The sequence below is a fragment of the Crocodylus porosus genome, unplaced genomic scaffold (genome assembly GCF_001723895.1).
Source record: "Crocodylus porosus isolate Cpor-Errol unplaced genomic scaffold, CroPor_comp1, whole genome shotgun sequence".
NCBI lineage: Eukaryota > Metazoa > Chordata > Crocodylia > Crocodylidae > Crocodylus > Crocodylus porosus.
In genome coordinates, this window is record NW_017728923.1 from 13,471,465 (window position 1) to 13,482,491 (window position 11,027).

Genomic DNA, 11,027 nt, shown 5'->3' on the forward strand with positions numbered 1-11,027 from the left:
TGGATATTTGTGATCTGCTGCTGGAGAGTGGAGCTGGTCCCCTTGGAGCCACGCTGTGGCTGCTGGCCAGACTCTGCCCAGCAGGATCACCATGGCTGCAGCCCCGGGAGGCCCTCAGGACCCCACGTAAGGCTGCTGGAGCCAGCACAGTGCTGGCGCCAGCCTCCCCTACCACTCATGGTGTAACTTGCTGCGTACCGAAGTGCGTATGTCACGGACTTTCCCCAGGGACAAGTAGCTGTGCTGCAAGGTGCACCGTTGCTAGTTGTCCCGGTGGAACCAAATGTCCATGCACGTCTGGATGTACCCTATGTCAGCTGAGGTTGTGGCACATTTTCTTTGTTCACAGATTATTGCATCTTCAGTTATTGTTGCTGACCTGTATAAACTAGATGTACCCTTTTCTGCCTAACCTCCTCCTGTCTTCACCCATCCTAAACCTGTCTGAAACTGAGAGTCTCCAAATATGTGAGCAATAATTTACCAGTGTACAGAGTACACGCTGTCCCAGTTAGGACAAAAGGAGCTTACTTTGTTGAATGGGGTCCTAGATTAAAGAGAGGGAATGCCTGCCTCCTCAAGAGAATCACTCTTTTGGAAAGCTACTTAACAGTTTAAGTAGCATTCAGGTAAGAGGGAGGCCAGCTCTGACCTGTTACATGGGACACTCCCTGGAAACTTACCAGGAGTCGGAAATGCGAGGAGCGGGAGTGCTGACATCTTCAGGCTGCGTTCTGCTGCGGGAGTTCTCCTTACCTGAAAAGAGGCTGATTAACGACCGGAAAGGGAAACAGTGTGAAGCAGTTAAAAGACTGTTGCCAGCAAGCCTCAACCCCCGGAATGGTACAGGGTGTAGCAGGCTCACCTTTCAGAGCTTGGCTTGAATCCCAGGCTTGAGATCCTGCTGTTTTGATTGTTTTGAAGCCCATCCACCAATCAGAAGGCAGCAAGAGAAATAACATCATGCCCCTTTTCTGAGGGGAGAGGGAGGAGAGCTCTCCCAGACCTGATTGAAGACTTAAAACTATCAGGTCTGGAAGACTTCAGGGGCAGAGCCCTGAAGCATATAAAAGGAGCTGTGTGCCCAGCACAAGGGGCAGATGCGTCGGGGACAGAGAAGAGAGAAGAGCGGGGTTTAGAAGGGCTGAGGAGAACTGCTCAGCAGGGCAAAGCAGTAGCCCAGGAAGAGCCCCTGAAGACTTCTATCAGCGGGGAGCAGGGGATGGCTCCAGCGGTTAGGTTCTCAGTGCCCAGCACAGCGCACAGCATCCGGACCCTGGGAGCTGCATGAGGTGGCTCGGGTCTGCAACCTCTGGTGTGCGGCCAGGGACATGGTGCACAGGCTGCTGCATGGAGCAGGATTTTTGGAGCCCCTGGGGTGCCTCAGGTCCTCAACCCTCAGGACGAGGCTGAGAGCTCGGTGCAGGAGGCGCTTCATGGAGAGTGAGAGACTGTGGGAGCCGTTTGAGGTGGCTCGGGTCTACAGCTGCTGATATGGGGCAACAGCTCAGTGCAGACAACACAGCCCAGAGGGTCTGGGAACAGATCAAGCCCCAGTGCTGCACAAGGCTGTCCAGGCCTCCAACCCCTAGCATAAGGCAAAGTGTCCACTACACGTAGTGGTGCCTGTGGCCCTAAACCAGGAGGGCGGCAGCAGAGTCAGGCGGCAGGAAAATCTGGCAGGTACAGAGCGGGACTGCGGACTAGTAGTAAGTTACCCTGGCGAGAGGGTCCCCACAGGGAAGGCCCCCCCCAAACTGGGTGTGGTATATATAAAATAGGGTTTATTGTTTTGTAAACTTGTACATAGATTATATATATATGTCCTTACCCTTTAATGGTTTTGATGTGATAATAAATCTGTATATAGTTAAGGAATTGATTGACTGGACTTGACTCTATAAGGGATGGAGGTGGCCACTGGGCTGTTGTGTCCCTTCACAGCGCACTGCCCTGCCAATAATTCCCTCAGTTGGAGAGGGAAGTACAAACCCGTGTACACCTGGGCTACAAGGGTATGAGAGAAAACAACCGAGTGAGGTTGGGGCAACCTGCATGGAGGTGTGGGATCTTATCAGCAGCAGCTTGGGAGAGGAGGAGTGGTTTCCCAGAAAAGTGGAGATAACTTACCTGAGAGAGAGAGACATGAGACCCCTCTGGTAGACTGGAAGGATGAGCTGTGCCTGTAAACTGTGAGCTGGACTCTAAAGGGGAAAAGACAAAGGAGAATAGACTGTTAAGGTGAACTAGGCTGATGCCAGTTCACCTGCTGTGAGGACTGTGAGATATTGAAATTAATGAGAGTGACTAATGTTCCGTACAGGTGACCACACCAGGTATTTTCCTCAAGAGGTATTGAGGAACCCAATTTAAGCTTGGGTATATGGTCTGTAATCTTCTTTTGTTTAATTATTTACATATTCTCCCCTCAAGATGTGGCAGGAGAGTTGGCAAATGACGATCACAGGCAGGTTTTCAGACCAAGAAAGAAGAACCTCAAGACACCTAACTTACCTGTAACAATTCAGATCAAGCAGTAATAATACAGAGACATACCTCCAAAATCTCTGTGTTTTTGCTGGCTGTTTATCCTTCCCAGGTTCACAGTCATACAGTCATTACTTATACATATCCATGTACACTTTTCTGAGGTATATGTTAATGTAAGGGGTTGGTTATGAATATGCATGCAGCTAGGTGAAGAGTACGTGATGGAGAATTTCATCTCAATGACCACGTGCCATCATTTCATTAAGTCTATTCTCTACATCTGTTTTTTAATACTCATTGTCTGCAGACTTAATGGTTACATCTCAGTCACTGAAAATGAAAATGGCTGCCATTCTTCCTGGTAAATGGTTCAGTTACTTTGTTTTTGTCAGTGTCTGAGCACATAGTACACTACTTGTGCTTTTAGTTGGCAAAACAGCCTAGTGTTACCATTTTATTTTTAGACAAGGTTAACATAGATTTCCTGTTATTTCTGTTACAAATTTGAAGCAACACATACTACAGTTCATTTCCTTGTAAAGTGGAAGATATAAGATGCAGACAGTTATTCTAAGGCTGCTAGTATATTTCTTGTAGAGCTCACTTATGTACCCCAGGCATATGTTTTGCTCCTGTGTATACATTAGTGGCCTGATCCAACTCTGAGTTGTACAAGAATAACTCTGGGGAGTATAAGAATATTGCTTGGGCATGCAGGGATTAAATTAGGAAGGCCAACGCACAGTTGGTGTTGCAGCTAACAAGGGACATGAAGGGTAACAAGAAGGGTTTCAACAAATAAGTTAGCAACAAGAGGAAGGTCAGGGAAAGTGTGAATCCCTTGCTGAATAAGAGAGGCAACTGAGTGACAGATAAAGAGAAAAAGGCTTAAATACTCAGCGCCTTTTTTTACCTTGGTCTTCAAAGAACAGGTCAGCTCCCAGACTACTACCCAGGCAGCACAGTTTGGGGAGAAGATAAGCAGCCATCAGTGGTGATATAACAGGTTAGGGACTATTTAGAAAAGTCGGACATGTACGAGTTCATGGATGCAATTGCAAAGCTGTTGGCCATTATCTTTGAAAACTCATGGTGAACAGGGAGGTCCCAAATGATTGGAAAAGGGGAAATATAGTGGCTATATTTAAGAAAGGGAAGAAGGAGGATCTAGGGAACTACAGCCTTACTTTGGTCCCTGGAAAAATCATGGAGCAGGTCCTCAAGGAATCAATTTCTAAGCACTTAGGGAGAAGAAAGTGATCAGGAACAGTCAGCATGGATTCACCAAGGGCAAGTCATGCCTGACCAAACTGATTGCCTTCTATGATGAGATGACTAGCTCTGTGGATGTGTGGAAAGCAGTGGACGTGATATACCTTGACTTTAGCAAGGCTTTTCATACAGTCTCCCTGTCATGGGTGGGGTCTAGGAGCGGCCGTGAGCTCACTAGCAGCCCCCTGCTGTGTCAATCAGGCAATCCAGCACCCTCTACTTGCCCGCCACGTCTTTGATGTTATGAGGTCAGTTATGGGAGGCTGCCTACTTGCATCTTTGACACTGCCCTGATGTTATTCCCCGTTCCAAATGGGGTGCCTCAATGCACCCCTGCCTTATGGGCAAAGCGTGCTTCCTACCTCCCCTTCAGCATGCCCCAAGCCTCGCAGCTCTTCCTGGATGTTATCTGGTCCTTAACCTTCTGCGCCCTACTTGGCGCCCCTGGGCTTGGCCCGCAACCAGCACCCTTCTCTGGCGCCCCTGGGCTTGGCCCGCCATCTGAATTAGTTATTTGTATCCATTGGGCTCAGGCAGCCTGAGCCTTACCTGGCCCCTTCTGAGTCCTGTCAATTATGATTGTCAAATTAGGCTCAGGTGACCTAAGCCTTACCTGCCCCCTCTAGGCCAACTGGGTCTCGTCAATCACATGAGTCCAGTTGGGCTCAGCTGGCCGGAGCCTTACCTGGCTCCTCTGGTTCCTTGGGCTTCCTTTTGCTGTGGAAGCCCTCTGGAACACCCTTTAGACCGCACCCGTCTTGGGGTGTCTGTCAATAATACATGCTGCCCCCTTGGGGTGGCTTTATACTGTACATGCCCCGCCTAGGGCCTCTGGGGCCTATGCCACGCTCCCTCACCCCCTCTGGGGCTGGGGCGTCAACCCCAACACGCCGAGCACCTCTCCGGCGCTCACCCGCCGTGCCCACTGTGGCACTTAACGCTGTGCCACCCTGGCACTGCTCTCTGTGCCCTTGCTGGGCACCAGGAACCCCCACACAGCTGGGGAGATCCCGTGAGGCCTCCTCACACCCCTACAACCTCACCCAGTCCTCCGGTATTAACTGTAACTAAATCAGGAGCCAAACGGCTATAACCCAAACACAAGAAGCCTCCTGGCTTATAACCCAAAGTCCGCAGTCACTTGGCTCTTAGTCATGGCCCCTTCTAGGGTTCTTTCTCTCTCTCCATATCCTCATGGAGCCAGTCAGGGTAGTCAGGCTGCAACCATCCCCTCAGCCTGCTCAGCTCTCCCACAGAGCTCCTGCTCCTGCAGCCACCAGAAGGGAACTTCTCCCTGGGCTCCAGCCTGGGCTGTTTATAAAGGCCCAGCCCTGCCCCCTTCCGGTCACATGGCCTGCCCGGTTGCCGCAGCAACTGGCACCTGAGCTGCCTCTGGAGATTGGCAGCTCCATTTCTCCACTTCTTAGGAACAGGGCACCTCAGTGCTCCTGTGACACTCCCACAGTATTCTTGCAAGCAGGCTGAGGCAGTACGGGTTGAATGAATGGACTGCCAGGTAGATAGGAACCTGACTGGATCATTGGGTTCAACAGGTAGTGATTAGTGGCTTGATGTCTAGTCAGCAGTCAGTATCAAGTGGAGTGCCCCAGGGGTCAGTCTTGGGCCGAGTTTTGTTCAACATCTTCATCAGTTATCTGGAAGATGGAATGGATTTCACCCTCAGCCAGTTCGTGGATGACACCAAGCCGGGGGGAATAGTAGATACCTTGGAGGGTAGGACTAGGATTCAGAGTGACCTGGAAATATTGGAGGTTGAGTCCAAAAGAAATTTCATGAGGTTCAACAAGTACAACTGCAAAGTCCTGCACTTAGGATGGAACAAACCCATGCACTTGTACAAACATGAGACCAATTGGCTAAGCAGCAGCTCTGCAGAAAAGGACCTGGGGGTTACAGTGGGTAGTAAGCTGGATATGAGGCAAGTGTGCCCTAGTTGCCAAGCAGGATAGCAGCATACTGGGCTGCATTATTAGGAGAGTTGCCAGAAGATCAAGGGAAGTAATTATTCTCCTCTATTCTGCATGGGTAAGGCTGCATCTGGAGTATGGTGTCCAGTTTTGGGCCCTGCCCCCCTGCTACAGAAAGGATGCAGACATGTTGAAAAGAGTCCAGCAGTGGGCAACAAAAATGGTAAGGGTGCTGGGAGACACGAATTATGAGGAGAGGCTGAGGGAACTGGAGAAGAGAAGACTGAAAGGGGATTTGATAGCAGCTTTTACTACCTGAAGGGTGGTTCCAAAGAGGATGGAGCTAGAGATTGTTCTCAGTGGTGGCAGGTAGCAGAACAAGGAGCAATGGTCTCAAATTGTAGCAAGGGAAGTTTAGGTTGGATATTAGGAAAAAACTTTCTAACTAAGAGGGTGGTAAAGCACTGGAATGGGGTACCTGGAGAGGTGGTGGAATGTCTCTCCTTGTAGGTTTTTAATTCCTGGCTTGACAAAGAGCTGGCTGGAGTGATATAGTTTGTCCTTCTTTGGTCCTGCTTTGAGCAGAGGGTTGGACTAGATGACCTCCTGAGGTCATCCTAAATTTCTATGATTCTGTGAGCTTGGAATTCCTCCAGTGACTTCACTGGGAGCTGAGTAATGAGCATTTCACAGCTGGTGAATTCTGCTCTGTAGATCCTCCTGTACCTGGAAACAATGAATCACAAGTGCTTTTATGCTGGAATCACAGATGTTGACTCCTAGGAACCATAGGCAAGTGTGTCACATACTGCTCCTGGTCCTTATTTCTGTCCCTCATATGTTTCTGGTAAGTTATTTGCAGTCCCAACTCTTGTTGTATGCCTGGAGGTGGGGATACCAGGAAGGAGAGGAGATGGTACTCTCTCTGTTTGAGAACTTCCCAATCTAGTCTTACTGGCTTTTTCTATTTCCACCACTACCAAGAAAGGAGGGGAACATTAGGTTCACAGTATGAAATATAAAAGGCCCCATTTCTGGGATCTAGACATTAGCTTTGGCCTTCTTTCCTCTAATAGGTGTAAACAATTACGTATTAATCCTTAATTATAACTATCATAGTAATGAATAATTAATAAGCATACTACTTACCAAGGACTGGTTTCTGCTACCCTTATTAAAGTTGAATAATAGTTCCTCACACTGCATATAGCTTCATTTTAACATTCATGTAAGGGCAGTGGTCTCCAGTCTGAGACATACAAAGAATATGAAGGAGGCAAATACCCACTGCAGTCTTCTGTATATTGGGGATACAATGAGAGTTGTTTGTGCTGCTGACACAACATTTAAGGGTATGAGAGTATCACATGAACAGAGCAAGCATCCAAACAACTGCTTACTAATTACCTACATGTAAATGTTGCTATTCCATTAGGTGCTGTGACTTCCACCACAACAGAGAGGGAGGTCTATTAGTGGACTCCTAATTTTCTTAAGGAATGTTATCCAGTTCTTGTTACAACAGGCCTCATTTATTACTCTTTTTACCAAAAATTGCTATTGGGGTTTATTTAACTAAACATTTGACAAACTATGTGCATGTTAATATCTAGGCTGATGTACCATGCAAGGCTTCATTTAGCCTGTTTACCCCTGTCAATCTGCTCTGCAATGTAAGAGTTAATGTGTTGTGACTGAAACAAATGGGCAAGATGTATTGCCAAAATATGTACTGCTTGGAAATTCCAGAAGACAACTACATGCACCCCCTCTTCCTCCCATCAGCACATATAATTCCTGATGCTGATTGTATAAGTGAACTGGCAAAACATCTAAAAAATAAAGCATTTTTTTCTCTTTTGCTTGTAGTGTGAGGATGTCATGATCTATAAGTCACATCCTTTGGCCACATAGAAAGCAAATCCTACACTCTTCAAATTCAGGTTCACCTTGAATCCTATAGGTCTCTGCCTCTTACCTGATATGGCACACCAGATTTCCAACCCAGTCCTGGGAGCCTTAATTCTTCATTCAACTGATCTGTATGTATCTGTATGTGGTAGAGGAAACAATTCCCAGGGAGACTGATGCAAAATCATTGCTATGCGTGTGCATTTTGGCTAACAGTTCGCTGAGATTCTGCAGAAGACTCGCTATTTTGATCCGCAGATTACATCTATGCTTTTAAGGGCTAATGAGTTGTGGATAAAGTTGAGGCTCTTGTGACAAATGTAACATGAGGGAATTACATATTGCATATTGCAATTCATAACTTTGCAGCATTCAAGGCCTACCGTATACATTGCTTTTGGCTTCTGAAATGTAAAAGATAGTGGAAATGGAATTGTTTTGGAAATGGAATTGCTTTTGCTCTCTAACTGGATGACTAAGTTTTTAAGTATAAGTCAGTAATAAATAGAGAATAATGAATGCTGCATGAAACATATACAATGTAAAGTTTTGCAGATGAATTTGCAGACAAGGTTCTTTGGGTGAATCTGATATCTTTTATTAGACCAACTTAAATAGTTGGAAAACAATTATTAAGCAAGCTTTCGGGTTCAAAAACTCTTTGTCAGGCTAAGGGAGTTTCAGCTGTTGGTGTGTGCTCTTCCTGGATGGAGTGAAAAGTAAAGCAGCCAGCAGCTGGGCTGGTATGTGTTCCAGAAAGAGCACACACCAACGGTTGAAACTTCCTTAGCCTGACAAAGGATTTTTGAACCCAAAAGTTTGCTTAATAATTGTTTTCCAACTATTTATGTTGGTTTAATAAAAGATATCAGATTCACCCAAAGAACCTTGTCTGCTTATGTCCTTAGACCAACATGGCTACAACTTACACCCCGTAACATGGCAGATAAATTTTGCATTCATATTTTAACATTGAGTAGAGTGAATTGAGAATTTCCCATTTTCCATGAAAATGTTTACAAAAAATTTTAGGGGAAAAATCCATGACTAACTGAACACTTTTCTTTTTTTTTTTTTTTGGCAAATGTCATCCTGTATTGTTTCATTTAAAATCAAAATTCAGGAAATTTCAGGTGGTAATCTAAATATAGGCAAATTATATTATGAATAATAGTAATATTGACTCTGCTGTTTACATTTTCGTGAATCACTTATAAAAGACATTCAATTCCTGTACAAGGAGACCAAGGGAACTACTCATTTGTACCTGTAAGGAAAATGTATGAAATGTATGTATATTTTTTCTTTTTAATTAAATCCAAAACCAAAGTATATTTTAATCAGAAAGAAAATAGTAGAAAAACAAAAAACATAGGTAGAATAAAAAGCTTGAAGCTGCTTTTTTTCTTTTCTCTTTAAGATGCTTCATGCTTTTATTAAGTGTCTTAGGTCAAAGAAGCAACCATTATATTATTCCAGAATATATGAGCACTCAGGTCTTGGCTGAAAGAGCAATGTGGACCTCTAGACTCCCTCAGATCCTTTTGTTATAGTATGTATATTTGGGCCATGATCACTATCAGCATTTTCTACAGCTTCAGCTAGTTGTGCCTCTCCAGGAGGGCTGCATATCTTTTTCCAGAGGGCATATTTTTCATCCCACAAGACTTCTATCATGTCCCAGAGTGCTCCTTTTTCCTCTTGTAGGTCCTGGTCATTCTCTCTGAAAGCCATGTACTGTTCCCAGAGGGTCATTTTATCCCTTGAGATAGCCATGTCCTCCTCCCAGAAGGCCTTGTCCTTCTTCCAGAAAGCCTTGTATTCCTTCCAGAAAGCCTTGTTCTTCTCCTGGAAAGTTTCGTTCTTTCCTTGCAGAGCTTTGTTCCTCTCGCGCATGGCTTTGTTTCTTTCCTGGAACTCCTTGTTTTTTCTTTGGAAGGCTCTAATTGCCTCCCGGCAGGCCTCGTTCCTTTCCTCAAAAGCTTTGATCTCCTCCTCAGCTCCCTTGATTTTCTCCTGGTAGGCTTCAATTTTCTCTTGAATTGCACTGACCTGCTCCTGGAAAACCTTATTTTTAAGCTGGAAGTCCTTGATCTGCTCCAGGATGGCCTTATCTTCCTCCAAGAAGACTTTGATCTCCTCTATGAAAGACTGATTCTTCCCGCGGAAGTCCTTGATCTCCTTCCATAAGGCTCTGGCTCTGTCCCCTTCCTGAAAGGCCTTAATCTCCTCATGGAAGTCTTTGTTTTCCCCCCAGAAGGCTTTGATCTCCTTTTTAAAGGCTTTTTTGTCCTCTAGATTCTGGCTGAGCTGCTTCTTCTGTAAATTGGAAAAGGATGCCAGGCGGTTCTTGTTCTCTTGCTTGGGGTTGTAGGTAGCCGGTGTCACATTGTTTTGGCTGACCTGGGGCAGGCTAAAATCCAACCTTTGTTCTTTTTTTTGCTTTGGGTCCATTGGATTATAACTGCATAGAATACTGGCTGGTAGCCTTTATGAGGGGCAGAGAAGTTGGATTTTTGTGAAGAGATTCACTCAGGACCACTAAAACAGAAATATAGGAAATACAAGCCAAACAGGCAGGATTAGCTGCAGTGTTCATAGGATGGAATGAAACTACACTAGAGAAAGAGACTAGCAACTAAATCAAATTTTTATCCATGGATACAATATATGGTGCATTATTTAAAATCTATGGCTAATATTCTTCAGCTGGGACTAGTGATTTGAGTACCTCTATTTTTGGTGTCCAAATTGACCCATTCTAAGAGCTTCATTCATAAACCAAGACCCTATTAACATGCACCCAATGTAACACTGGCAGGCTGAGCCACTCTCTAGTCTTCTTTTGAAAACTTTGGCTTGAACAGCCAAAACATTTTTTAAAAACTGAACTAGTTTGGGCCGGTCTGTAGCTACAGGGGACTATGTCTTCTGGCTCATGGGGCTTCTGAGAGGTGCAGCAGTTCCACGCTTGGGACATCTGTGATGCATGGGAAGCGCCTGCCGTCACCAGTGAGGCAGTAACTATTTTTGTGTTCTCCCACAAAGGTTGCACTTGAGATTGCTGGCCAAATCACTCCCTATCAGTTACACAACTGGGCTCCCCCCGGGTCTGGAAATTTGGTAGTGGGGGGTGCAGTGGCAGCACTCTCTGGGAACCATGGCAATTAAAGCTGGCACTGCTCCCCTGTCACAACATTTCAGGACCTATGGGGAACCCCACAGGCTGGATGACAGCACCTCCAGTCAAATTCGGCCTATTGGCTGTAGGTTAAACACAACTGCTGTAAAGCACCCGCTACTAGCCGCTCCTTATTCTTTCTGAGTACTGGAGTAGGTAGGTGCTTGATCTTCCCCAGTATGGCAGTTCTCCTGCTGTTACTCAGTCACCTATTGCCAGCACCATGTGATGCAACCTTTCCATAA

General features: G+C 45.8%; 1 protein-coding gene across 1 annotated transcript in view; it reads right to left on the bottom strand.

The window, feature by feature from the left end:
• Positions 1-9,111: 9,111 nt before the first annotated feature.
• LOC109313555 (coiled-coil domain-containing protein 70-like) overlaps positions 9,112-11,027 on the bottom strand; it is a 17,737-nt gene continuing 15,821 nt past the window's right edge. Inside the window, exon 2 of the mRNA XM_019540170.1 lies at positions 9,112-10,132. Within this exon, the coding sequence (XP_019395715.1) occupies positions 9,126-10,055 (930 nt within the window). The 5' untranslated portion in view covers positions 10,056-10,132 and the 3' untranslated portion in view covers positions 9,112-9,125. The remainder of the gene's footprint in view (positions 10,133-11,027) is intronic.